The 22,961-nt window shown below is 47.6% G+C and overlaps 1 protein-coding gene and 1 non-coding gene across 3 annotated transcripts; both read right to left on the reverse strand.

Moving 5' to 3' along the window:
- Nucleotides 1-791: 791 nt before the first annotated feature.
- TRNAE-UUC lies at nucleotides 792-863 on the reverse strand. The gene has a single exon. It is a non-coding gene; the product is annotated as a tRNA-Glu (tRNA).
- Nucleotides 864-6,817: 5,954 nt separating this feature from the next.
- On the reverse strand, nucleotides 6,818-17,143 carry LOC122692659 (zinc finger protein 416-like). 2 transcript variants are annotated; one of them, XM_043900446.1, is made up of 4 exons: nucleotides 16,698-17,143; nucleotides 15,548-15,674; nucleotides 13,744-13,829; nucleotides 6,818-7,706 (listed from the first exon to the last, which is right to left on the reverse strand). In XM_043900446.1, the coding sequence occupies exons 1-4, from the start codon at nucleotides 16,728-16,730 to the stop codon at nucleotides 7,560-7,562; spliced, it is 393 nt and encodes a 130-aa protein (XP_043756381.1). In that variant the 5' UTR covers nucleotides 16,731-17,143; the 3' UTR covers nucleotides 6,818-7,559. The 2 variants fall into 2 exon arrangements, with proteins under 2 accessions (XP_043756381.1, XP_043756380.1); XM_043900445.1 differs by lacking the exon at nucleotides 6,818-7,706 and having other exon boundaries at nucleotides 10,253-13,829; nucleotides 16,698-17,068.
- Between the last annotated feature and the right edge of the window lie 5,818 nt (nucleotides 17,144-22,961).

Genomic DNA, 22,961 nt, shown 5'->3' on the forward strand with positions numbered 1-22,961 from the left:
AAGAGAAATTTTATTTCTTTTTATTGCCTCATTATGATGACTATAACCTCCATCTCAATATTAAATAGCTGTCTAGTTTTATTAAAATTTTCAGTATGCTACTGAATCCAAGTCTTGTTTAATTTGTCTTACTTTTCTACTTTCTTTTTTCCCCCCTACTTTCTTAAGGGACAATATGCCATTAAGTTGAGGTCATACTTTTTGAATATGTATTTGATCTATTAATTTAAAAATTATAAATAAAAAATATAGGTGTTTAGTCCATAAAAAAAGTTTCACAGCAAAAGCTAGACTGGTGTTTGAATAACATCTAGATGTGATACACCCTAGTCAAGTTGAATATAAAATTAATCATTACAAGCCCACCTCTTGTCAATTTGGCACCCACACAAACTCAAACCATTCCTAACCTCCAAATAAAGACAACAAGGTCATACTTCCACCTAACATGATACAACTATCCCATGTACGACAGAAAATACACTAACGTTTTCTACAGAAAGGATGCAGATTCCTTGGGTGATGGTCACTCTTCTGCTTGATATCCTATAACCAAATGCTATGATATATGTGGGCTTCCTGGTGGTCCAGTGGTTAAGACTTCACCTTCCAATGATGTGGGTTCAATCCATGGTCAGGAAGCTAAGATTTCACATGCCTAGTGGCCAAAATACCAAAGCATAAAACAGAAGCAAATACTATAAATTTAATGATATACAGTGAATAAATATTGAAATGTTAAGACAACTTTTTTTTTTTTTTTGGCTGTGCTAGGTGACTTAAAGGATTGGTTCCCTAACCAGGGATTGAACCTGGATCACTGCAGTGAAAATGCAGAATCCTAACCACTGAACTATCAGGGAACTCCCCAACACTACTTTTGTTATATAAGGGGATGAAAGAAGAAAGAAAAAGATACTGAATTCATTCATGAATTCAGAGACATAAATACACATTCATGACAAGAGAAGGAAGGAATACTTATGATATTACAGATTACTATCCTCATTTCTGTATGGTCATATAACCACAACTAATGTATCTCTTCTGCAACCCATTCGAAATTCCTTTGGTCCTCAGTACCACTTCAGATGTTCTTTTTTATTCCCTAGTAGGTGACCAATCATTCATTCCTGACGGGTCTGGGCTATGAGTTGTCCTGCCTAAATTAGGCTGTTATAGTTTTCACTGACTTTAATCATGGGTCACAATAAGACACTTCAGGTACCTCTGCATTCCAGACACACACTTCCTTTGTGCAAGTAGCAGTGGGAAGTATAGTCCAATTCGCTCCTGGTATCAGACTCAACCACCAGAGCCAGCACAGTAACTCTCTGCCTGTTGATTCAGAAGTTTGAGGAGCTCAAAGTGGCCGATTGGCAGGGTCATCTTCCAGGACAATGGAGTCGTTCTTTTGCAACAGAAGCAGCACAACTCCCATTAGAACAAAGACCTCTACACAATTAGCACTTCGTGGGGACGGAAAGCAAAAGTGTCCCATAATGCCTCACTGTGGATAACCACTGTGGTGCCACTCACGTGTCCGCCCCTTGATTCCAGGCTAGGGGACAAAGAGTCTGAACTGTCATTTGATGATTCCGAGCATATACGGCCTCCTGAGAAATCTCTTCCTGGCCCTCCAAGGACTGCCCCACACAATCCACCAGGGCGCCCAGACACATGTGAGGGCCATGCTGACCAGGGGGCCTCTCTGCTGAGACTGTGCTGATCAGGAAGGTCCCCGGTGGCACTGATGACAAATGCCATGAAGATCTGCCTGACCCCTCCTCCCTTCTGAGAACAGCCCTGCTGTGAGCTGTGAGGACACGTGACCCTACCAGGTTGGGTCGGCAGCTTCCCGGCAGAGGAGTCAGGAACAGGGACCTCAGACCGAGCCTAAGGGTGCTGGGTGCCAGGATGAGGGCTGGTGTTCAGAGGGACATTACTTCTATCCCCCTGACCCCTGCTACATACTCAGATCAGGCAGGAGGAGGAGGGGCCAGCAAACTGCAGGGCCCGTGGGGAGCAGGAAAGGTGACTCCCGTGACCTTCTGGTCAGCCAGAAACCAGGAGGAGGCTGGGTCCCCACAGGTCTAAGAGCTGAGCACGTACCCAGGGAGACCAGGAGCCCGCAGGTCTCCAGCATCACCTCCCGGAACAGGGTCCTCTGGTCCAGGTCAAGCTGTCCCCATTCCTCCCGGGTGGAGGTCATGGCCACATCCTTGAAGGTCACCACCACCTGGAGAGTCAAAACACAGCAACATTGGTGCTGTGCACTTGGGTGGGATCAAGACTGTCACTCTTGCTGGTGAAGGTACAGAGACCCATGAGGTGCAGAGAATCATGAGGCCTGCTGATGGCCAAGTTCTGTGCTGGGTTCAAGGGGGAAGCAGATGCAGCCTTGGGATATAAAGCAATTGTGGCTGAGAGAAAAGCCTCGGGTGAAGAAGGCCACGGGAGATGACACAGACAGTGGTGTTCCACGAGGTCTGGGGGGCAGAGGTTAAGTGCTCTCGGAAAAATCCCCAAGATTCCAACAATGGCCACAGCAGCGACGGCACCTGAACTGCCCTCACCCTGTCTGAGTGCCTGCCCAGGCTGAGGGCCTCACACGCTGAGGTTCAAGTGACTGCAGATCCCTCGCTCTGGGCCAGAGATCCGGGGTTCAGATGAAGAGTCTGAAGTCTGACACTTGCTGGCAGTGTGACCATAGACACAATATCTCATCACTTCTCCAAGCATCAGTGTCACCATCAATACTACACTCATTCCCACTGTGCCAGGATCTGAGAACTAAAGAGAAAATGACACGTCCACACACCAGATGCGGGAGGGCTGGTACAGTGAAGTCGGCCATGTCCGTTCTGACTTTTACTAAGCCCCCACTCAGCCCACGAGGTAAAGGCCATCATCAACTCTGTCTCAGGCAAAGACCTGAGGTCCAGGCAGCTCCAGCAAGTCAGCCACAGGGAATTCCCTGATGGTCCAGTGGTTAGGACTCCATGCTTCCACTGCAGAGGCCACAGGTTTGGTCCCTGCTTGGGGAACTAAGATTCAACATACCTTGCATGGAAAAAAAAAAAAAAAAAAAGGAAGAGAGGGAAGAAGGAAGGGAAAGAAAGTCAGTAACAACCTCAAATTTAAGAAAGGATGTGAGATTTGAACATTCAGCAAAAGGTGGCAGAGAGTTTCCAGAAGATGGGCAGGTGAGAGCCAGGGGTACCTCAGCCAGAAGGAAAACGGCTGGGAAAAGACTATCCTAAGAGGAGACGCTGAGGCACAGGGATGAGGGGAGAGACAGCCCTGCAGAGATCCGGGATCAGACAAGACAAAATGCAAGAGCAAAAGCTGCACACCAGGCAGGAGTGAGTGCAGTGAGCAAGGGAAGAACAGAAGGGGGAGGAGCGTGGAGGTAAGCAAGGGGTGGAGCTAGTATAGCCCTGGGGGCCGCAGTTGGGAGAAAGACTATTATAAGTGTGACCTGAGCCCCTGAGTGGGAGACCCATTCATTCACTCAACCATTTGTTGAGCACCTTTTACAGGCTCAGCCGCTCTATATCTTAGCAGATAGCAGCAACAGGTGCTGACACTCTGGGGCTGGAAAGAGATCCTAAACAAGCAACTAAATAAACGGGCACCACCAGGTCAGATGCTGGGAAAGACTGAAGGCAGGAGGAGAAGGGGACGAGAGGATGAGATGGTTGGATGGCATCACCGACTTGATGGGCATTAATTTGAGCAAGTTCTGGGAGTTGATGATAGACAGGGAAGCCTGGCGTGCTGCAGTCTGTGGGGTCGCAAAGAGTAGGACACGACTGAGCAACTGAACAACAACGGCCATGTCAGAGGGACCTAAAGGTTCCAAACTCAAGAAAACAGAGAGAGATGACTGAGGTGACTGTCTACTTGTGATTGGGCACCAGGGAAAGCCTCTCTCAGGACAGCGAATGGGAGTGAGTCTGAAATAAAGTGAGGAGGGGAGTCAAGTGGGTGGGAAAGTAACAAATAAGACAAGTCCTGACAGTGATCAGGACTATGATGAGGGCACTCAGGGCGATGGCTATGGAGTCACCCAGGACCTCTTGTGTTTTTATGTCCAAAAGGACCCACGTTCCTGTACACCATCATACCTGCCCATTTGAATGGACTCACTTTTCAAATATAACCGAACCTCAAACAGGAAGACAGATTCACGACTGTCAGGGGGGAAGCTAGTTCCACTGGCTGTAAACTGAAAGGTAAATTCCTTGGCCTTCTGGGCTCCTGGACTGTCCTGACACCTTTTCTGTCCTAGCAGAACAGCAATCCCCAAAGTGCTGCAGACAACTGCTGTTCTTCCCCATCCCAGTCCTTATCTTTATAGATGATACAGGTCAGGGAAGCCCAAGGGTCAGATTCCCCCAGGGATGAGCCTCTGCCATCAGCATGGGCTCAGGAGGCACCTCCGTGAAAAGAGAGCCAGAGTGATGCTCCCTGGACCGTACTGGACACGGTCAGGTATCTCATGCGCGTTTTCTAGTTCTTTCAACCCAGTTGGAGGAACTTTAATATAAAAGCCAAGGGCAGCAGGGAAAGTTGCTCAAGGTCCTATACTCGGGAAGGGGTATGGCTGCGACTTATAGAAAGACCTCCGGACTGTGAGGTGTGCGCTCTGTCCTATGAGGCATGCGGTCAGGGGGATTCTAGAAAACACTTCTCTCCCTTTTACACAGTGTCCCAGGGACTGACAAGAAGAATCCACCTACTAACGCAGGAGACGCGGGTTCGATCCCTGGGTCAGAAATCCCTGGAGGTGAAAATGGCAACTCAAATCCCATTTTTACAGATCTTAGCGAGTGCTGGCACACCAGCCTCGAGACGAAAATCCCGCTCTGGCGGCGCAGGAAGTCCCGCCTCTGACCACGCGAGCCTGCAACACCCCTTTCAATGATGCCAAACGGAGCAGAGGCTTCTTGGTAGTTCTTTTTCAGCATCCCTCCAGGAGAAGGGTGTCTCCAGAGGACCCTGGGGCCCAGAGGACTGGAGAAGAGTTGGCAGAGGAACTGCAGAAGCTCTAGTGAAGGAGGCGAGGCATGGGATGTTCCTGAGGGCGACGATCCAGATCCCTGTTGTGTTTTCTGCGTCTTGTCTTTTAAGACCCTTGTAACATAAATTTTTAAATTTTTAAAATTTATTTTTAATTGAAGGATAATTGTTTTACAATATTGTGTTGGTTTCTGCCATACACCAACATGAATCAGCCATAGGCATACGTATGGCGCCTCTGGCTTGAACTTCCCTCCTCCCATCCTCTCTCACCCCTCTAGGTTGTCACAGAACACAGGTTTGAGCTCTCTAAGTCATAAAGCAAATTCCCACTGGCTATCTATTTTACATATGGTAGTGTATGTTTGTATTACAAAATTTTTAAGTTAAATATTCTGCTGCCTCAGCGTTCCCGCAGACTGTCTGTAGGCACCCCGCCCGGGTGACCCAACTCAAGCTTCCCTTATCTTCCCCTGTGACCTAGTGACATTCCAACCCACCAATGAAATCCCCTCGTGACTGTTGCCTGTGTGCACTGCCCTGACCCCCAGTAATGGCACTCGTCTAGGGCCCCCACTCTTCTGGTTTGTTAGCATGCCCCCACCCACCCCCAGTGCTGGTCCCCATGGACTGTAGCCGGTCAGGCTCCTCTGTCCGTGGGATGCTCCAGGCAAGAATACTGGGGTGGGTTGCCATTTTCTCTTTCAGTGGATCTTACCGACCCACGGATGGAAACTTCCTCTCTGTGTCTCCTGCATCGGCAGGCGATTCTTTACCAGCTGAGTCATCGGGCCCCCTTTCGAGCCAGGGATACTGAGGGAATAATAGGAACGCAGTCGCAGGGGTTGTTTATAAGCATACCCGACTTCTGCACTGACGCAGGAGCCCCCTAGAGTCACCTGAAGGAACTCGCTTTTTATCAATGAACTTCTTCACACACCCGCCCCTCCTGCCTGCTCCGGGGGGCCGGCGGAGGGAGGATGGCCGCTTTCTGCTGTTCCCCCAGGGAGCCGGGCTCCAGTGAGGAGTCCGTTTGGCACCCGTTTGCTCGGCTCTCGTCGGACACCAGCCACCGCGCCAAAGGCCGAAGCCCTCAGAAAGAGCGGTCCCTCAGGAAGGGACCGTTCTCACCGGGACCACAGTGCGCGCGCTTCCAGCACGTCCAGCGCTCCGAGCAGCTTCCCTCCCCAGCGAAGGAGTGACCTCCAAGCTGTGGGCCCCGCTAGCCCAACCTTCCTGGGCGCGGTCTGGAGAGCCCGCGGTGGAAGTCAGCCAGGGAATGGCAGCAAGAGAGACTCTCCTGGTCCGGCCGGCGCTGCCGAAGCGGGAGGACGCCAAGGCTGGGCTGCTCACAGTGCGGTTGGCAAGAACCAGGTGCCGCCGCCTCTGTTTATAACAGCGTTTTATGAATGAGCCCCTGCATCACGGAAAGCTTTGCGGCGATAGAGGGGTGGCGGGCGGATCCTGAAAATTCCTGCGGCCTCCTTGCCGCTTCCCTATCATGAGAACGTTTAAACAACGGAGTTATTAGGGTACCGTGAACCCCTGAAATTGACCGCCCTCAAGACATCACGGTAGCTCAGCTGGTAAAGAATTCACCTGCAATGCAGGAGACCCCTGTTCGATTCCTGGGTCGGGAAGATCCGCTGGAGAAGGGATAGTCTACCCATTCCAGTATTCTTGGGCTTCCCTGGTGGCTCAGCTGGTGAAGAATCTGCCAGTAATGCGGAAACGGATTCGATCCCTGGGTTGGGAAGATCCCCTGGAGAAAGGAAACTCTACCCACTCCAGGATTCTGGCCTGGAGAATTCCATGGACAGAGGAGTCTGGCAGGTTACAGTCCTTGGGGTTGCAGAGTCGTACAGGAAGGATCGACTTTCACTTTCACTTTTCAAGACGTCAAGGAACGTCGTGAAACCTCCTGGTGTAGATTTCCAAATCTGGACATCCTGTTTAAGTTGGGACAGACGGAAGTGCTCCGGTGACTGCCCCCGCGGAGGGTGCAGCACCGGGCAGACTGGGCAGCGCAGAGCGCCAGGGACTCTCACACATATTCAAGACTCACCCCTGCGCCCCCGGCTGGGGTGGGCGGGATTCGGTGGGGGCGCCTTTTTCCCAAGGTAGGGAGAGAGCCAGAACAACTCGGGGTCTTAGGTACAGACGAAACAGGTACGTGACTCCAAAGGCTTAAGCCTTGGTCTCGGAATGCACCCCCACCCCCATTTCTGATTTTAGTCCTAATTGTGTGCGAACGGTGGAAGCAGACCCTCACACCGCGCTCCCCTCCCCCCACCCCCCCCCGCCGCTCCTGGCACATGCAATACTAGAATACTAGGACTGTCAATAAATTACAGCAATTAACTAGGAAGGTGAGGTCGGGGGAGGGGTTCCTGCTAGAAAACTAAACTGAGATGACAAGCTGGGTGGGGTCCCAGGAGGCCTCAATTCCTACAGCACACACCCACCCCCTGATCTGGAATGTCAGACTGGGGTCTGGTCAGGACCCCCTCCACCACCTGCTCCAGATGACCGATTCACAGGTTCAGTGACGCCCAACCTGCCTCTGTGGGAAGAGTGAGCCTTGCAAAGGCCACATCAGGGCTGGGATCCCTGGTCTGTTCTAAGGTCTGGTGCCTCAGCTTTCCTTCCCCAGGCCAATGGGACAGGATAGATGTAGCTGCCTAAAAAGGGCAGAGGAAACTTTTGGTTTCACGTGCTTAAGCATGTATCAGAACACAAATCATTCACTTTAAATATACACAATTTATTAGAAGACTATTGTATTACTTCAATAGTTATTTTAAACAATAAATGTAAGAAATCTTCAAGAATTGTCACTTCCAACTTAAATCCTACAAAATGGGCCATCTTCATTTGACTGAATGGATACACTTAAGAAAGTGAGAGAATATGTTAAGAAGGTAGATAATGCTTCAAAGTATAAGCACTCTGGGACTGTTAACTGTAAATAGCACCAAAAGTTTGAGAAAATATTCTTGAAAGGTTGTTGCTGACCCACGAAAAGATGCCAGGATTCTTGGCCTCCGGAAGAGAAGAATTCAATCCGGGGCCAGAGACAAGGCTTGATAGCTCAGAGCTTTTGTGCAATTAAAATATAAAAGGGATAAAGAAAGCTTCTGACATAGACATCAGAAGGGGGCAGAAAGAGTAACCCTTGCTAGTGTTAGCAATGGAGTTATATACCTTTTAATTAGTTATTACAATGAATCAAAAGAATGTCTCGTTTGTGAAAATTTTACCAGACCTACTCCCACAATTTACATTTGAGGATAACAAGATTAGAATTTAATAACAGAAAGATCCTCCAGACCCACTCACATAATATATATTCTAAGATGACAGTATTAGTCAGAAGGTTTTCAGGAAGGAGAAACTGTCCTCCAGCCCTGGTACATTGTTGTTGTATAATCCCTAGTACAGAGTTTAAACTGAGTTGTGTAATTGACTAAGACAATCACTGCAGATGGTGACTGCAGCCATGCAATTAGAAGACGCTTACTCCTTGGAAGCAAAGTTATGACCAACATAGAGAGCATATTATAAAGCAGAGACATTACTTTGTCAACAAAGGTCTGTCTAGTCAAGGCTATGGTTTTTCCAGTGGTCATGTATGGATGTGAGAGTTGGACTATAAAGAAAGCTGAGCCCCCCAAAATGGATGCTTTTGAACTGTGGTGTTGGAGAAGACTCTTGAGAGTCCCTTGGACTGCAAGGAGATCCAACCAGTTCATCCTAAAGGAGATCAGTCCTGGGTGTTCACTGGAAGGACTGATGTTGAAGCTGAAACTCCAATACTTTGGCCACCTCATGCGAAGAATTGACTCATTTGAAAAGACCCTGATGCTGGGAGGGATTGGGGGCAGGAAGAGAAGGGGATGACAGAGGATGAGATGGCTGGATGGCATCACCGACTTGATGGACATGAGTTTGAGTAAACTCCGGGAGTTGATGATGGACAGGAAGGCCTGGCGTGCTGCAATTCATGGGGTCACAAAGAGTCGGACACGACTGAGCGACTGAACTGAACTGATCTGAAGGAACGCAGAGGAAAAAAACGTTTGTCCTTTTCTCCTCCTTGAGAATTCCAGACCGCCAATATCCACTTCGAGAGGCCCAGACCCCTTTCTCCTCCTTGGGGACCCTGAACTTCTTATCAATCTGCCTAGGAATTGACTCTCTCCTTCTCATAGCATCAAAAACAGTATTTCCTTTTAGTAAAGATGACACATCACTGCAGAAGAGTAAGTGAAGTTCCAACACATCTTTGTTCGACAAGTGTCTTTTATTTATCAATAAAAAGGAAAACATCAGTCAACATCCATTTCAAAATAAGCAACTGGTACTTAACAGTCATTAAAGAAGATATACAAGTGGCAAATAAACAGGAAAAAAGTGCTTGACATCATGAAACATCAGAGAACTACAGTTAAAAAATTACAGTGAGATGCCATTACACCCCTACCAAGACAGGTGAAATTAAACAGACTGACAATACCGAGGATCAGCAGGATGGGGAAGAACAGGAGCTCTCATATACTGTTGATGGGAACACAGAAGGATCCAACCAGTTTAGATCACAATTTGGCAGTTTGCAATTCACATATTCTGAAGCACTGGCACAAGAGAACTAAAACACATATTCATAAAAGAACCGTCTGCCAATGTTCATTGGAACTTTATTTCTAACAACACCAAACTGGAAACAACCCAACTGCCCATTAGCAGATAGATGGATAAACGTATATCCTAAACAATGGAAACTAAGTTATTGTTGAAGGTACTGGCCTCCTATACGCTTGGGAAGGACAATGAGAGATTGTAAAAGGACATGAGGTAAATCAAGGTTATGTTCATCTTCGTGATTCTGATGATTTTATGACTTTATATTATAGCAAAAATTTTCAAACTATACACCTTAAATATGCATACTGTATGTCAATTATGCCTCAATAAAATTTATTTAAAAAATGGTTCAAAATTAAAAATAAAAACACACAAAAAACAAAAATCCGGACTTCCCACTCTTTCTGGAAACCAGAAGGATTAACAACTCAATGCTGCTGCTGCTGCTGTCACTTTAGTCATGTCTGACTCTGTGTGACCCCATAGATGGCAATCCACCAGACTCTGCCATCTCTGGGATTCTCCAGGCAAGAACACTGGAGTGGGTTGCCATTTCCTTCTCCAATGCATGAAAGTGAAGTTGCTCAGCCATGTCCGACTCTTCATGACCCCATGGACTGCAGCCTACCAGGCTCCTCCGTCCATAGGATTTTCCAGGCAAGAGTACTGGAGTGGGTTGCCATTGCCTTCTCCAAACTCAATAATGACTCCACCTTATTTTTCCCCATTCCTGGAGAAGGGTAGCCCTGAACCAGTGCAGGAAATACTGGCAAGTAACAGAGGCTGTTCCAGTCTGGGACAACAGGACCACTGGATGGACCACAAATGCCACATCCCTGCACAACAGGATCTCCATTCTCTGTTCTCATTTCTCTGTCTGTACAGCAATGACCTGGAGGTGGCCAGCCCAGAAAGACAATGGGGATTCACAAAACCTTTAGATTACTTTGCCAACAATAAATTCAGCTACAGGAGATACACAGCTCTGGAAGTGCTGTGATTATGCACAGTCACAGTCACTGGAAGATTTATGGATGCACATGAGAAGAGGCATGTTCCATTTAATTTGATGCAGGCTCCTCCACTGACTATTAATCACACCCAGAATTTCAGGGGGTTCCCTGGTGGCTCAGTGGTAAAGAATCTGACAATGCAGGAGACATAATTGACTCAGGTTCAATTCCTGGGTTGGGAGGACCCCTGGGAGGGGAAAACGGGAACCCAATATTCTTGCCAGGGAAATCCCACGGGCAGAGGAGCCTGGCAGGCTACAATCCATGGGGTCGAAAAAGAGTGGGGCATGATTTAGTGACTCAGCAACAGAATTTCAGTATCAATTAAGGTTGAAACCTGTATCCTGATGCCTGAGGAGAGATACTAGTCCACAGAATTATGAACTTCAGGACATTTGGCTCCTTCGTAGAACCTGGTGGAAAGCTTCCCCTCAACAGTGCTGAGCATTAAGGGATACCCTCTGGGAATATGAGAACAAATTCATGGCATTCCCGGAGCTTGCTGGAACAAGTGACCCTTCCTCAGGGTAACCTACATGTGCTGTGTTGCCCAGTCACTCAGTTGTGTCTGACTCTGTGACACCATAGGCTATAGCCTGCCAGGCTCTTCTGTCCACGGGATTTCCCAGGCAAGAATACTGGAGTGGGTTGCAATTTCCTACTTCAGAGGATCTTCCCGATCCAGGGATCGAACCTGCATCTCTTGAGTCTCCTGCATTGGCAGGCAGGTTCTTTACCACTGTGCCACCTAGGAAACCCCAGGGGGAACCTATTGGTCACACAGTATGTAAGCTTCCAGGTCACACATTTAGGAACTAAACAAAACCCTGCTTTAGTTCCTAAGAGACCTTGAAGAGGAATTCAAATTAGGTCAAAACTGGAATGAAAACTATACCCTCCTATCATTATATTGTCCCTGTTGAGGCACATAAACCTGAGGACCCATGAAAGCTGTCCATCCTGTCAAACAAGCAGGCCAGTTCTGTTTTCCACCCATCCCCACAGTGAATACAATCCCAAGGTTAAAGGTAGATTAAACAGTAAGACCTTTATTGCTGCACAAACCAGAGCAATAGGGGGCAATTCCCAGCTGGTGACTTGGGAGGTAGGAAAACCAACCACAAGTATCAAGTGAAACCAATGAATTTGAAGAAGGTCAGATTCATACTTAATCAATTAAAATAGGAAAATGTACAGGCACATACTACTCAAGATTTCCTCCAGGAAACATTAGGGCACACAGACATTGGCCTTGTGTCAGCACATCAGGGTAACCGATGAAATACTATGCAAGGAAGAGGTGAGATGGGTTCTACCAGAGAAACTGGCAGTGATGTAACTTTGATGAGGGCCCTGGGGAGTTTAGAACATGGAATGTAGCTCTGTAAGCCTCACAGATACCTGGAACTCATTGGGAATTTCAAGTCATTAGATGTTTGCAAGTATGAGGTTCAATTTCAGGCAGATGACTCCCTTACAAAAGCTGTCTAGTGCTGTTATAATGAACAAGGAGAGAGCACATTCCTTCAGGTCTAAGGTCTTTTTCAAAGTGTGGATTTCTTGGTGCTAAACAATGTTAGCTGTTTGGAGTAAAGGATTTCCCGTATTTCCTGCATTCATGGGGCCGCTCCACAGTGTGAAATTTTCGGTGGAGATTGAGGCTGGAACGTTGGCTAAAGGATTTGCCACATTTACTGCATTCATAGGGCCTTTCTCCAGTGTGAACTACCTGGTGTTGAATGAGAACAGACTTTTGCCTAAAGGATTTCCCACACTGCCCACATTCATAAGGCCTGGCTCCAGTGTGAATACTGCAGTGCTGAATAAGGCTGGTGCTTCGACTAAAGGATTTCCCACATTCGCCACATTTATAAGGCCTTTCTCCAGTGTGAATTCTCTGGTGTTTAGTGAAGATGGCTCTTCTGCTAAAGGACTTCCCACACTGGCCACACTCAAAAGGCCTTGCTCTAGTGTGAATTCGCTGGTGTTCAACGAGGCTGTAACTCTGTCTGAAAGATTTTCCACATTCAGCACACTCATAAGGCCTTTCTCCAGTGTGACTTCTGTTGTGTCGCTCAAGTTTGGATTTGGATCCAAAAGCTTTCCCACATTCCCCACACTCATAAGGCCTTTCAGTAGTGTGAACTCGTTGGTGTCGAATGAGAGTGGCTCTTTGGCTAAAGGATTTCCCACACTGGACACAAACATAAGGCCTTGCTGTGGTGTGAATTCTCCGATGTTGAACCAAGGTGAAGCTTTGTCTAAAGAATTTCCCACATTCGCTGCACTCATAAGGCTTTTCTCCAGTGTGGGTTCTCTGGTGCCGAACAAGATTGGATTTGCACCCAAAAGCTTTCCCACATTCCTCACATTCAAAAGGCCTCTCTCCACTGTGAATTCTGCAGTGTTCAATAAGATTGGAGCACTGACTAAAGGACTTTCCACACTCACCACATTTATAAGGCCTTTCTCCAGTGTGAACTCTCTGGTGTATAATGAGAGTGGCTCGTTGCCTAAAAGATTTTCCACATTCACTGCATTCATAAGACCTTTCTCCTGTGTGGACTCTCTGGAGCTGAACAAGTGAGTACTTACAGTGCATGGCTTTCCCATATTTGCTAAACTCATAAACCCTTTTTCTAGCAGAGACTCTTGGGTGGTAAACAAGACTGTGTTTGTGGCTGGAAGCTTTCCCACATTCACGCAACTTGTAATGACTTTTTCTACCATTAAAAGTCTCCCCAAACTTGGTGATTTTGTTCGGTTTCTCACCATTGGAAGTGATCTGGTGCTGGAGGAGACCCAATGTACCTGGGAAGTCCATTCCAACCTTCCTACAGGTGAAGGCATTCCCTGACACCTGGACTATGCAGCTCTTTACAAATTCTGCCTTATCCACGTCACTTTTCTCTGTACTGAAATGCTTCTGAAGCTGTTGTAGGTTTGCAGATGCCCCAGTAAAGTATGGTTTCTGCCCTGGTAGATCAGCAGGGTACAAAATGTCTTTCAGGATTGGGACACATTTCTCACAGGGGTGAGCATTCTCGGTGAATGGACCTACCTTTGGAGTCCTGACCTGTGACAAAGCTTCTAGAGAAACGTTTTGCTCAGAAGGTGTCTCTTTAGTCTCTGTTTCATGCAAACAAACTGAAAGAAGAGAAATATTTGTGAATCATGCTGATTATAGTAGGAGAGTATTCATCATGTTTTGTTTTTCTTTTAACTTTCTGTATAATATGACATTTCAATATCTTAAAAAACCTTCATGAAAAAAATAAAAATAAAAAACCTTCATGGCCAGAAAAACACTGGACTTGAATACTACAAATCAAATAGACCTAACAAACATATACAGAACATTTCATCAACCAGCAGCAAAATACACACTACTCAAGAATGTAGGAATAATTCCCCATATTAGATCATACAGCAGGCTATAAAACAAGTCTTAACCAATTTAAGAAAATTGAAATCACATCAAATCTCTTTTCCGACCAAAATATGATAAAAATAGAAAATAATAACAGGAGAATTGAAGACTCACAAATATGTGGAAATTAAACACACTCTTGAACAGCCAAAGAGTCAAAGATGAAATCAAAAGGGAAATCAAAAAATATATTGAGATAAATGAAAATGGATATAAAATACCAAAACTTATGGGACCCAGCAAAAGTAGTTCTAAAAGGGAAGGTTTTAGCAGATATATACACTAAAAAAAATCTTTTTTAAAAAACCCTACCTTCACACTTCAAAGATTAAAAAAGAAGAACAAACTAAACTCAGTGTTAGCAGGAAGAGGGAAACGATAAAGATTAAAGTGTAAATAAATAAAATAGAGACTAGAAAGACAATAGAAAAGATGAAAACTAAGAGGTTTTTTTGAAAAGATAAAATTGACAAACCTCTTGGAGTAATAAAAAAAAAAGAAAGTACTCAAAACTATAAATTAAAGTGGAAACATTACATTTAATATCAATGCTCAAAAAAAAAAAAGAAAAGAAAACCACTGAAGAGGAGGGAACACATCAATACTGATTTTATAAAGCCAGTATCACCCTTACACCAAAGCCAAATAAGAACACTACAACACAAGAAAATCACAGGCTAGGGACTCTCTGGTGATCTGGTGGTTAAGAATCTGCCTTGCAATGCAGGGGATGTGGGGTCAATCCCTGGTCTTGGAACTAAGATCCCACATGCCACTGGGCAACTAAGCCTGTGCATGACAACCACTGAGCCTGTGTGCCACAATTAGAGATCCCATGTGCCACAACAACTAAAGAACACATGCCCTAGAGCCTGTGCTCCATAACAAGAGAAGACACCACAAGGAAATGCCCATCCACTACAACTAGAGAGTAGCTCCAACTCGCAGCAACTAGAGGTGCAACAAGAAAGAAAGCAAGAAAGAAATGAAAGGTGCCTCATGTTGGATTACTAGAACCCTAATGCTGTGATCCTATCCATCAGGACCCCATACATAACATCACTAAAGATTATATATCATATATGCATTTTGTCAATTATATACATATTGTTTAAATTACTGAATCAGGACTTGGGACACCAGGTGTCATGACACCTGGGACATTCATCCTGCCAGGGTGAGGTAAACAAGGTAAGATGCCTTGTTTTAGGCTGACTGCCAAATTCCTACATCCAAGATCTTTACCTGCAAGCTTAGGCAACAGACTTAGAACTACTTGGGGCAGTGCACTCGGCTTAACACTGGCACCCACACCACATATACCAAGAAAGTGGGGAAGTAAGCAGTGACCATGGTCTGACTATGGAAAGAGCAGAGCTGCCTCTGGGGGACAGAAAGTACAACACAGATCAGTACACTGGGGTGAGGGCCTTACCCATCGAGGCTGTAAGTGCAAAGTTCTCTAGCATCACTTTATGATACAGGTGTCTCTGAGCTTCATCAAGCAGCCCCCACTCCTCCTGGGAGAAGTAAACGGCCACGTCCTCAAAGGTCACACAGCCCTGCCATGATGGGGACAGATCATTCCATGATCAATTTCTCTCATAGGATTCCAAGTTCCTTCACCCAGATATCCATCCCCTGCTCACCCTCCTCCCAGTGTCGCCACCTTGAAGGAACTATCAGGCCTTGGGGCCACAGATACCTGCTCTCCTCTCAAGGTATCAATGTCACTGTCTACTCACCAACTACAGGCATGTGGGCAGGGAGACAGCATCTAAACTCTGAGCCTGGCATTAGGACATCTGCCCTCTTGTCAGGTAATTCCCCTGGAGTCCTGAATTGTGTCTCCCATAGATAACCAAATGTTTTGGGTTTCTTCAGAGTGTCCAGTTTCATGGACTGGAAGAATCCCAGAGACAAAGGGTGGGGTCAGAACCATTGAGCGCCTGGAACATCCTCTGCTCACCTTTGAATAGTCCCTAAGCACTTCTGTCCTCATGGGAGTTTGTGGGAAGAGGGAGGTCATTACAGGCAGGTAACCATGGCAGGCTCAGCAGGCTCAGGCCTCCCCCTACCTCTGTCTAGCCCCGGAGCAAGGTGACCTGAAATAACTGCATTATCTCTGAGTAAAATGAGTAGCTCATTATCTCTGAGATCTCAGTGCTCTTACAACTGTGTGATCTTGGATAAAGAGTCAACCTCCCTGTACCTCGGTGTTTTCATCCCCTTCCCAGTCTGTTCTAAACCTGAGCAACTTCTGGAAAACTTGAAAAGCCTAACTCACACCGTGAGCCTCTAGTATTCACAACCCTCCATGGCCTCCAGCGTCCTGAGATGAAAACTCCTCCCCTTCCCATTCCAAACGGGAATGTTTCTCCGCGAATTTACATAAACCGGTCCCTCCGTCTGTCACCCTCTCCCACGCATCACATTGTCTGTAAAACACAGGGCCCCAGCCACGACCGCCTCACCATCCTGGACTCGGGGGCCCGGGCTGAGGGCACGGGGGCCGGCGCTCCGCACTCAGGGCTTTAGTGTCTGGTGGGGTGAGGGCGGTGAGGGTCCGGAGGTCGAGCGTTTACCTGAGGCGGGTCCCTCAGCGCGGCGGCCGCCATCGGAGTCAGAGGAGAGGGGTTTTAAGTGACAGGCGACAGAGAAGGAACTTGTGTACAATTATCATCTACCGCCGCAGCCCTGCAGACTCGCCGCTGGACTGTGGGGACAACCTCTCCTCTAGAGGCTCCTCGCTCTGTTCACCCCCTAGCCTCCGTCCACGCTCCAAAAGGTCTCCGAGGGAACTGTACACTGAGCAGTCACCGTACTGCCGCCACAGAGGCGCCGGAAGTCCCGCCCAGATCCTCGGGTCGCGGAAGGGCGCTGATTCCGAGCGTTCATTGGCTACACGCCTTGGGCCCGGCATCCGGCATTGTGGGTAACGTAGTTCCCACGGCGCCACCAGCCACGGAAGCGGGCTCCCACCCCGAGATCGCGGAGTCCCGGAGGCTGTGTCAGAGCCCTGTCGCCCGGATGGCGGTCTCCATGTGGGCCGGAATGGAGGCTCTCCCGGAAACTGTCCGGGTGAGGGGCCAGCGACGCTTCGACCTCACATCTGGACCCCCTATGCGGATCCGGGTGGTCTGAGCCACGTGGGAGGTCTCGCCGGGCTTGGGGGTTGAGGGGAGATCCCATCAGCATCTTTTGTGAAACGTCCTGAGTCTCTCCCCGGAGTGGGAGCCGTTCTCACCCTTCTCCGACCCCTGACTGCAATACAGGCTAGTGATCTGACCGGATCAGGGTTGGCGCCGGGTTTGGCCGCGCCACCTAGGGGGCTCTCCTGGAAAAGATCGGGATTTGGCTTCATAGGCGAAAAGTTGAGACTGCCAGGGGCGTCGGGGGGTGGGGGGAACTAGGCCCCCGGAGAGCCGCTTGGACTGGTTGCCGGCGGCCGGGGTCTGGGCTTGACCTCTGTGAGGGAGGGGGCGGGGTGTGCGGACTTTTGTCCTGGGAAAGCCCGTGCCTGAAGACCAGAGGGCCCGGGGGAGCGCATCTGGGGGCTCCATGGTGACCCTTCCCAGGAGGAGCCTGAAGAACGGAGGAGCCTCTGCGGTGTCGAGGCCCTCGGCGCGTCCCGGCAGCTCCGCGCTCTCCCACCGCGAAAGCCTCCTAGGCAGCTAGCGGGGCTCCGCGGGCGCCCCCTGGCGGCTGCTCGTGAAAGTCGGAATTCAGCCCTGGGGTGAAACGGAGGGAACGCAGACACCGGCCAGGGAGGGAAGTGCCCACTCCCCATGGGGGTCGCGTTGGGCTCCTGCGCCCCACTGCTCTCTGCCTTAGTCACTGTCAGCCCACGGCCAGTGGGCACCGTGGGGTCTGAAGTTCCAGCCTGTCTCTCCTCCCACCCCCACTGTGTTTAGGCGACGGTGCCCTCTTCAAGATGCAACCTCAGATCACAAGTGGCTTCGCTACCTTCAAGCGCGTCTATTTCCGGAGGAAAAGAACTAACTAGGTTCCCTTGGAACGCGAGCAGGGACAGACTGGGCCAGAACCTGCCCCCGGCGTAGAGCGCTGGGAGGGCTCTAGACCAGCCTGCTCCTGGGCCCGGGGCCTTCTGAGGAAGGCCAGCCGTGGACGGGGTAGGTGGCCCGTGGCCCTCCTCCAGCTCCCTCACCTGCACATTTTCCCAAAGTCAGGGTGTCTGGAAAAGCAATACGATTCGATAGAGGATTCTGCTGAAGAATAACTCCTCCTGTTATTGAAAGAGAGAATTGTAAAGTACCTGAAGAGAATTCGGAAAGTAGGGAAACCCTTGCGGAGCAGTAGGACACCGTCAAAACCTAAATGCAGGCAGCAATGCAGGCAGCCAGCGCTGCTCTCATTTCCTCCTGACCCCTCCACCCGCTTCAGCAGTGTTGTGTGACCAGGGTGCTGTGTTTAGTCGCTCAGTCGTGTTCCACTCTTTGCCACCCCATGAACTGTAGCCCACCAGGCTCCTCTGTCCATGGGCTTCTCCAGGCAAGAATACTGGAGTGGGTTGCCATGCTTTCCTCCAGGGGATCTTCCCAACCCAGGGATCGAACCTAGGTCTCCTGCGTTGCCGACGGATTCCTTACTGTCCCGGGAATATGTATGTATACATGCCACCCTGTTACTCCTTGGTGAAGCCTCTCTGGGGTCTCCAATGACCACACCTAAGGTGTTCAGGGAGATGTCCCCACTCTGGTCGGTCTAATATTGCCAGAACATCCTCCAGTCAGTTCTCAGCCCTAGCAGCAATAATTTCTGCCTCCTTTTGAAGTCTCACCCGGACCAGGCACAGTTTAGTTTTCTTCCAGACACCCTGGTGGCCCCATGCAGATTTCTGAGACATCTTCATTGCTGGCATCCCATTTTCTGTCAGGCCCAGACAGGAATGCAACCATCCTCTGCCCTGAGCTCTGACTACTTGGAAATTCAGAGTATAGTATGAAACTTACAAATAATTTAAAGCCTGGAAGAAATGTGGTTTGAAGTAGAAGCGCCTTCAAAGAGACTTACTGGAGTTAAGGAAATTATTTTCTGAGCTGAAAGTGGGGCAGAAAATCCCAAAATGACAGGCTCAAGTCACATTATATACTACCTGTGTCCCTAATGGGATGTACCTATATCCTGTTGGAGATCGATTTTGCTGTATGCAATATGCAGTTTACTCCAGGAAGAAAGATGATTTTCCCTGACTTTGGGGAGTGGAAGGCAGATTGTGAGAGAAGAAATTTAACCTGACTGGTATGGGCAGTGGGGAAGAGGAGCCAAGGAGCCTCAGGAAATAGATAACACTTTGAGGAGGTGGTGGACAAAAGAGAGTTTTCCTGTTAGGAAAGTACATATCAGTCCATGTTTGTACACTGATGAGAGGTCAGAAGAGAGGGGGGAAGTAGGGAGGGAAAAGATCATGAAAAACAGGATTAAATTACTTAATATGTCAACGTCACTGTTCACTATGGAAATTCTAATCAAAACCTTGTGATACCAGTCTACATCTACAGGGGAAAAGGGGGAAATAACAAGTATTGATGAGGCTGTGGAGAAATTGGAGCAATTGCCCACTGCTGATGGGAATATAAAATGATGCAATGTGAGAACGAGTTTAATAATATAAAAACCAGTTCCGCAGCTCCCCATAAACAATAGAGATATGCCATTGATTCAGCAATTCCACTCCTATGTATACACCCAAAGAATTGAAAGCAAGGACTCAAACACATCTGTGGGCAGCAATGTTCATAGCAGTGTTATTTGTGATAGCAAAAAGGCAGAAACAGCTTAAGTGTACATTAACATCTGAATGGAATTTTAAAATGTGGTTCATTCATACTGTGCAGTATTATCCAGTCATAAAAAGGAATGAAGTTCTGATACATGCCACAACATGATGAACCTTCAAAATGTAGTAAATGATGAAAACCAGACATAAAAAGATAGTATACAAATTTACTCATAAGAAATAGCTAGAATAGCCAAATTGTACAGACTGAAAGTAGACTAGAGGTTTCCAGGGGTTGGCCAGAGAGGGGGATGGGTATTACTGTTTAATGAGTACACATTTTACATTTTGTTTGATTTTTTTTTTAATTTAGTGGTAGTAGATACCAAACATTGCAGATATATTTAGTGCCACTGAATTATATATTTGAAAATTAAAATAGACAAATTGTTTGTCATGTATAATTCACCACTGTATATACACACACACCAAAAAACTGCTAAGTGAGAGATTTTGGTCTAAATTTCTAAGTTCAATTTTCCTGTTATACTATATCAAAATTTCATGAACTTTTTGTTTTTTGATGAAGTTAGAATAGCTAGATTGATTGTATAAATATTCACCCACAATATTAGACCTGCTATGGGAATATGAATTTTAGGACCTAGTTGTTCTCATCAACACAGAATTTGCTTTCATATCAAGAATCTGAAAAATATTAGTCAACCAAATGTTAATAGTTAAGGGGAAATAATTTGAAATCTTATAGAGGATAGAGTCAAGTGGTCACAGTCAAATTAGCAAAAAGTGTTTTCCTTGCCTAGAAGATGAAGCAAATATATTATGAATGATAGGAATATCACTGCAAATCAGCACAAAGGGGCTGAGTGTTGGGAAACATAAAGACAAAAATATAGAGGTATCTACCAGCCACTGGCCTGGAATAGCAAATAGACTCATCCAAATGGACAAAAGAGAAGACAGTGAGTAAATGATGAAAAAGGAGTTCACAAGGACAAAGATGGTAGATGTGGCCCTTGCCTCAGCAGAAGTTCTGGAAGAATGGCTGTTGCTGTGAATGTGTTGGATTCGCTGCTTGTGATTGTGCAGGAAAACAACCATGGAGCCACTAGCCCAGACCATGAGACCTGAACATATAAAGTCTATTGTGAAGAATATGGCCACAAATACAGACCTTATAATTCTTTCTGGATTCAGTGTGGAATGGAAACAAGACACATATATGCTGTCTACGAGACCCACATCAGATCTAGGGATGCATATAGACTGAAACTGATGGGATGGAAAAAAGTATTCCACACAAATGGAAATGAAAAGAAAGCTGGAGTAGCAATATTCATATCAGACATAATAGACTTTAAAGTAAAGACTGAAATAGAGATAAAGGAGGACACTACATAATGACTAAGGGATCAATTCTAGAATGTATAGCAACTGTAAATATAGATGCACCCAACATTGGAGGATGTCAATATATCAGGTGAAAACGCTAACAGCCATTAAGGGAGAAATTGACATTAACACAATAATAATGGGGGTTGTTTATCACCCCACTTTCATCAATGGGCAGATCATCCAGTCAAAAAATAAGAATAATAAATGTTTTTCTTGAGTCACTGCTGTCAGAGTCCTTTCCAGTGCTGGGAATCACAGTCCACCTTATCTCCCTAGGATGCCCTCCAACACCGTGCTGATCTCTGGACCTGCTGTGGGGGCAGCTCAGATTCTAATCTGGTCCTCCTCCTGTGTGTTCTTGCCTCCAATGACGACAGCTATCAGAGCTATTGCGTTTTCTTTTGTGGGAGCTCTCAATGTCCTTTTACATATTCCATACACAGAGTCTGCCTAGTTGATCGTGTGGATTTAACCTGCAGCTTGTCCAGCTGGTCGGAAGGTTTTGAGTCTTCTTCCGTAGCCACACTGCCCCGGGTTTCAATTGTGGTTTTATTTTCACCTCTGCACGTGGGTTGCCCACTGGGGTTTAGCTCTGGAGGCTGCCCTGAAGGGCTTGAGTTTGCCCCTGTGAGGGCCAGGTGTGGAGGTGGTGCAGCTGCTTGGGTCGCAGGGGTTCTGGCAGCACTCAGGGAGGTTGGCGGCTAGGGCAGCAGGAAATAGAGTGCTCTAGAAGGGCATGGCAACCAGTACTGGCCAATGCGCTCCAGTACTCCTGCCTGGAGAAACCCCTCTCTGACAGAGAAGCCTGGCAGGCCACAGTCTACAGGGTCGCAAAGAGTCGCACGCTACTGAAGCGCATAAATACAAGACTTTTTCCTGCCTGTGGCTGCTCTGCCCCAGTGAGAGTTGAGCATGAAGGTGCCAGTGCTTGGCTTGTGGGGACCCTGGTGGCGCCAAGTGTTCAGGGACATGGACTGCCTCCATGGCAGGAGTGACGGCCCTATCAGAGTCTTTTTTCGAGCCTCTTGTAGCTGGCGATCAGAAGGCCTTTTGGCCAATCTTTCTCTATAACTCGGCCCATTCAGGCACTTAGAGGGCTCCTTTTGCCTGGGGTCCTTCTCTGTTGTTGGGTGCGTCAGGCACATAGAGGGGACCCCCTGACTGGGGTCCTACTCTGTAGATTGGTGCATTAGGCACTTAAAGGGGCACCCTGGGTGGGGTCCTACTCTGTAGTTCAATGTGTCAGGCATTTGATGGGACAGCCTCTCTATTGTTCAGCTGCCAATGCTGGTGTGTGGAAAGAGAGAGGTTAAGGTGATGGCTCCATCCCCTATGTGTGACTCAGCAGTATCGCCTTGTTTCCATGGCTACCTGGCTTTCCAGGTAGCCCACCAGGCATTTCCCACCACATCTCTTCCCTCACATCCCCTCGACCTGTCTTTCCACAGTCAGCAGCATCCCTCACTCTGGGATTGCTCCATAATCCCTAACCTTCAGCTCCCAGCCTCTGCCCCTTCCAGGAGACCCACGTTCCTGCCTGGTGTATGTATGGCTGTGGCAAGGACTGTCTGATTCTCATTCCATTTAGGCACTCACATATCAGCTGTTTCACTCTCACCCTTAAATGTTTCTCCTCTGACTCAGACAATTGCTCCGCTGTGGGAGTCAGACCCCTGCTTCAGTTCCCCACCCA

This window comes from Cervus elaphus, chromosome 4, assembly GCF_910594005.1.
Source record: "Cervus elaphus chromosome 4, mCerEla1.1, whole genome shotgun sequence".
In the NCBI taxonomy this organism is placed as follows: domain Eukaryota; kingdom Metazoa; phylum Chordata; class Mammalia; order Artiodactyla; family Cervidae; genus Cervus; species Cervus elaphus.

Bases quoted from the DNA above. Each gene is read 5' to 3' on its own strand.
- LOC122692659 (XM_043900445.1), bottom strand. From the start codon at position 16,730: ATGGCGGCCGCCGCGCTGAGGGACCCGCCTCAG. The intron at 15,675-16,697 runs GTAAACGCTCGA...CCATCATGGCAG, and splicing joins CGCTGAGGGACCCGCCTCAG to GGCTGTGTGACCTTTGAGGA. The intron at 13,830-15,547 runs GTAAGGCCCTCA...CTCTTCTTTCAG, and splicing joins TGCACTTACAGCCTCGATGG to TTTGTTTGCATGAAACAGAG.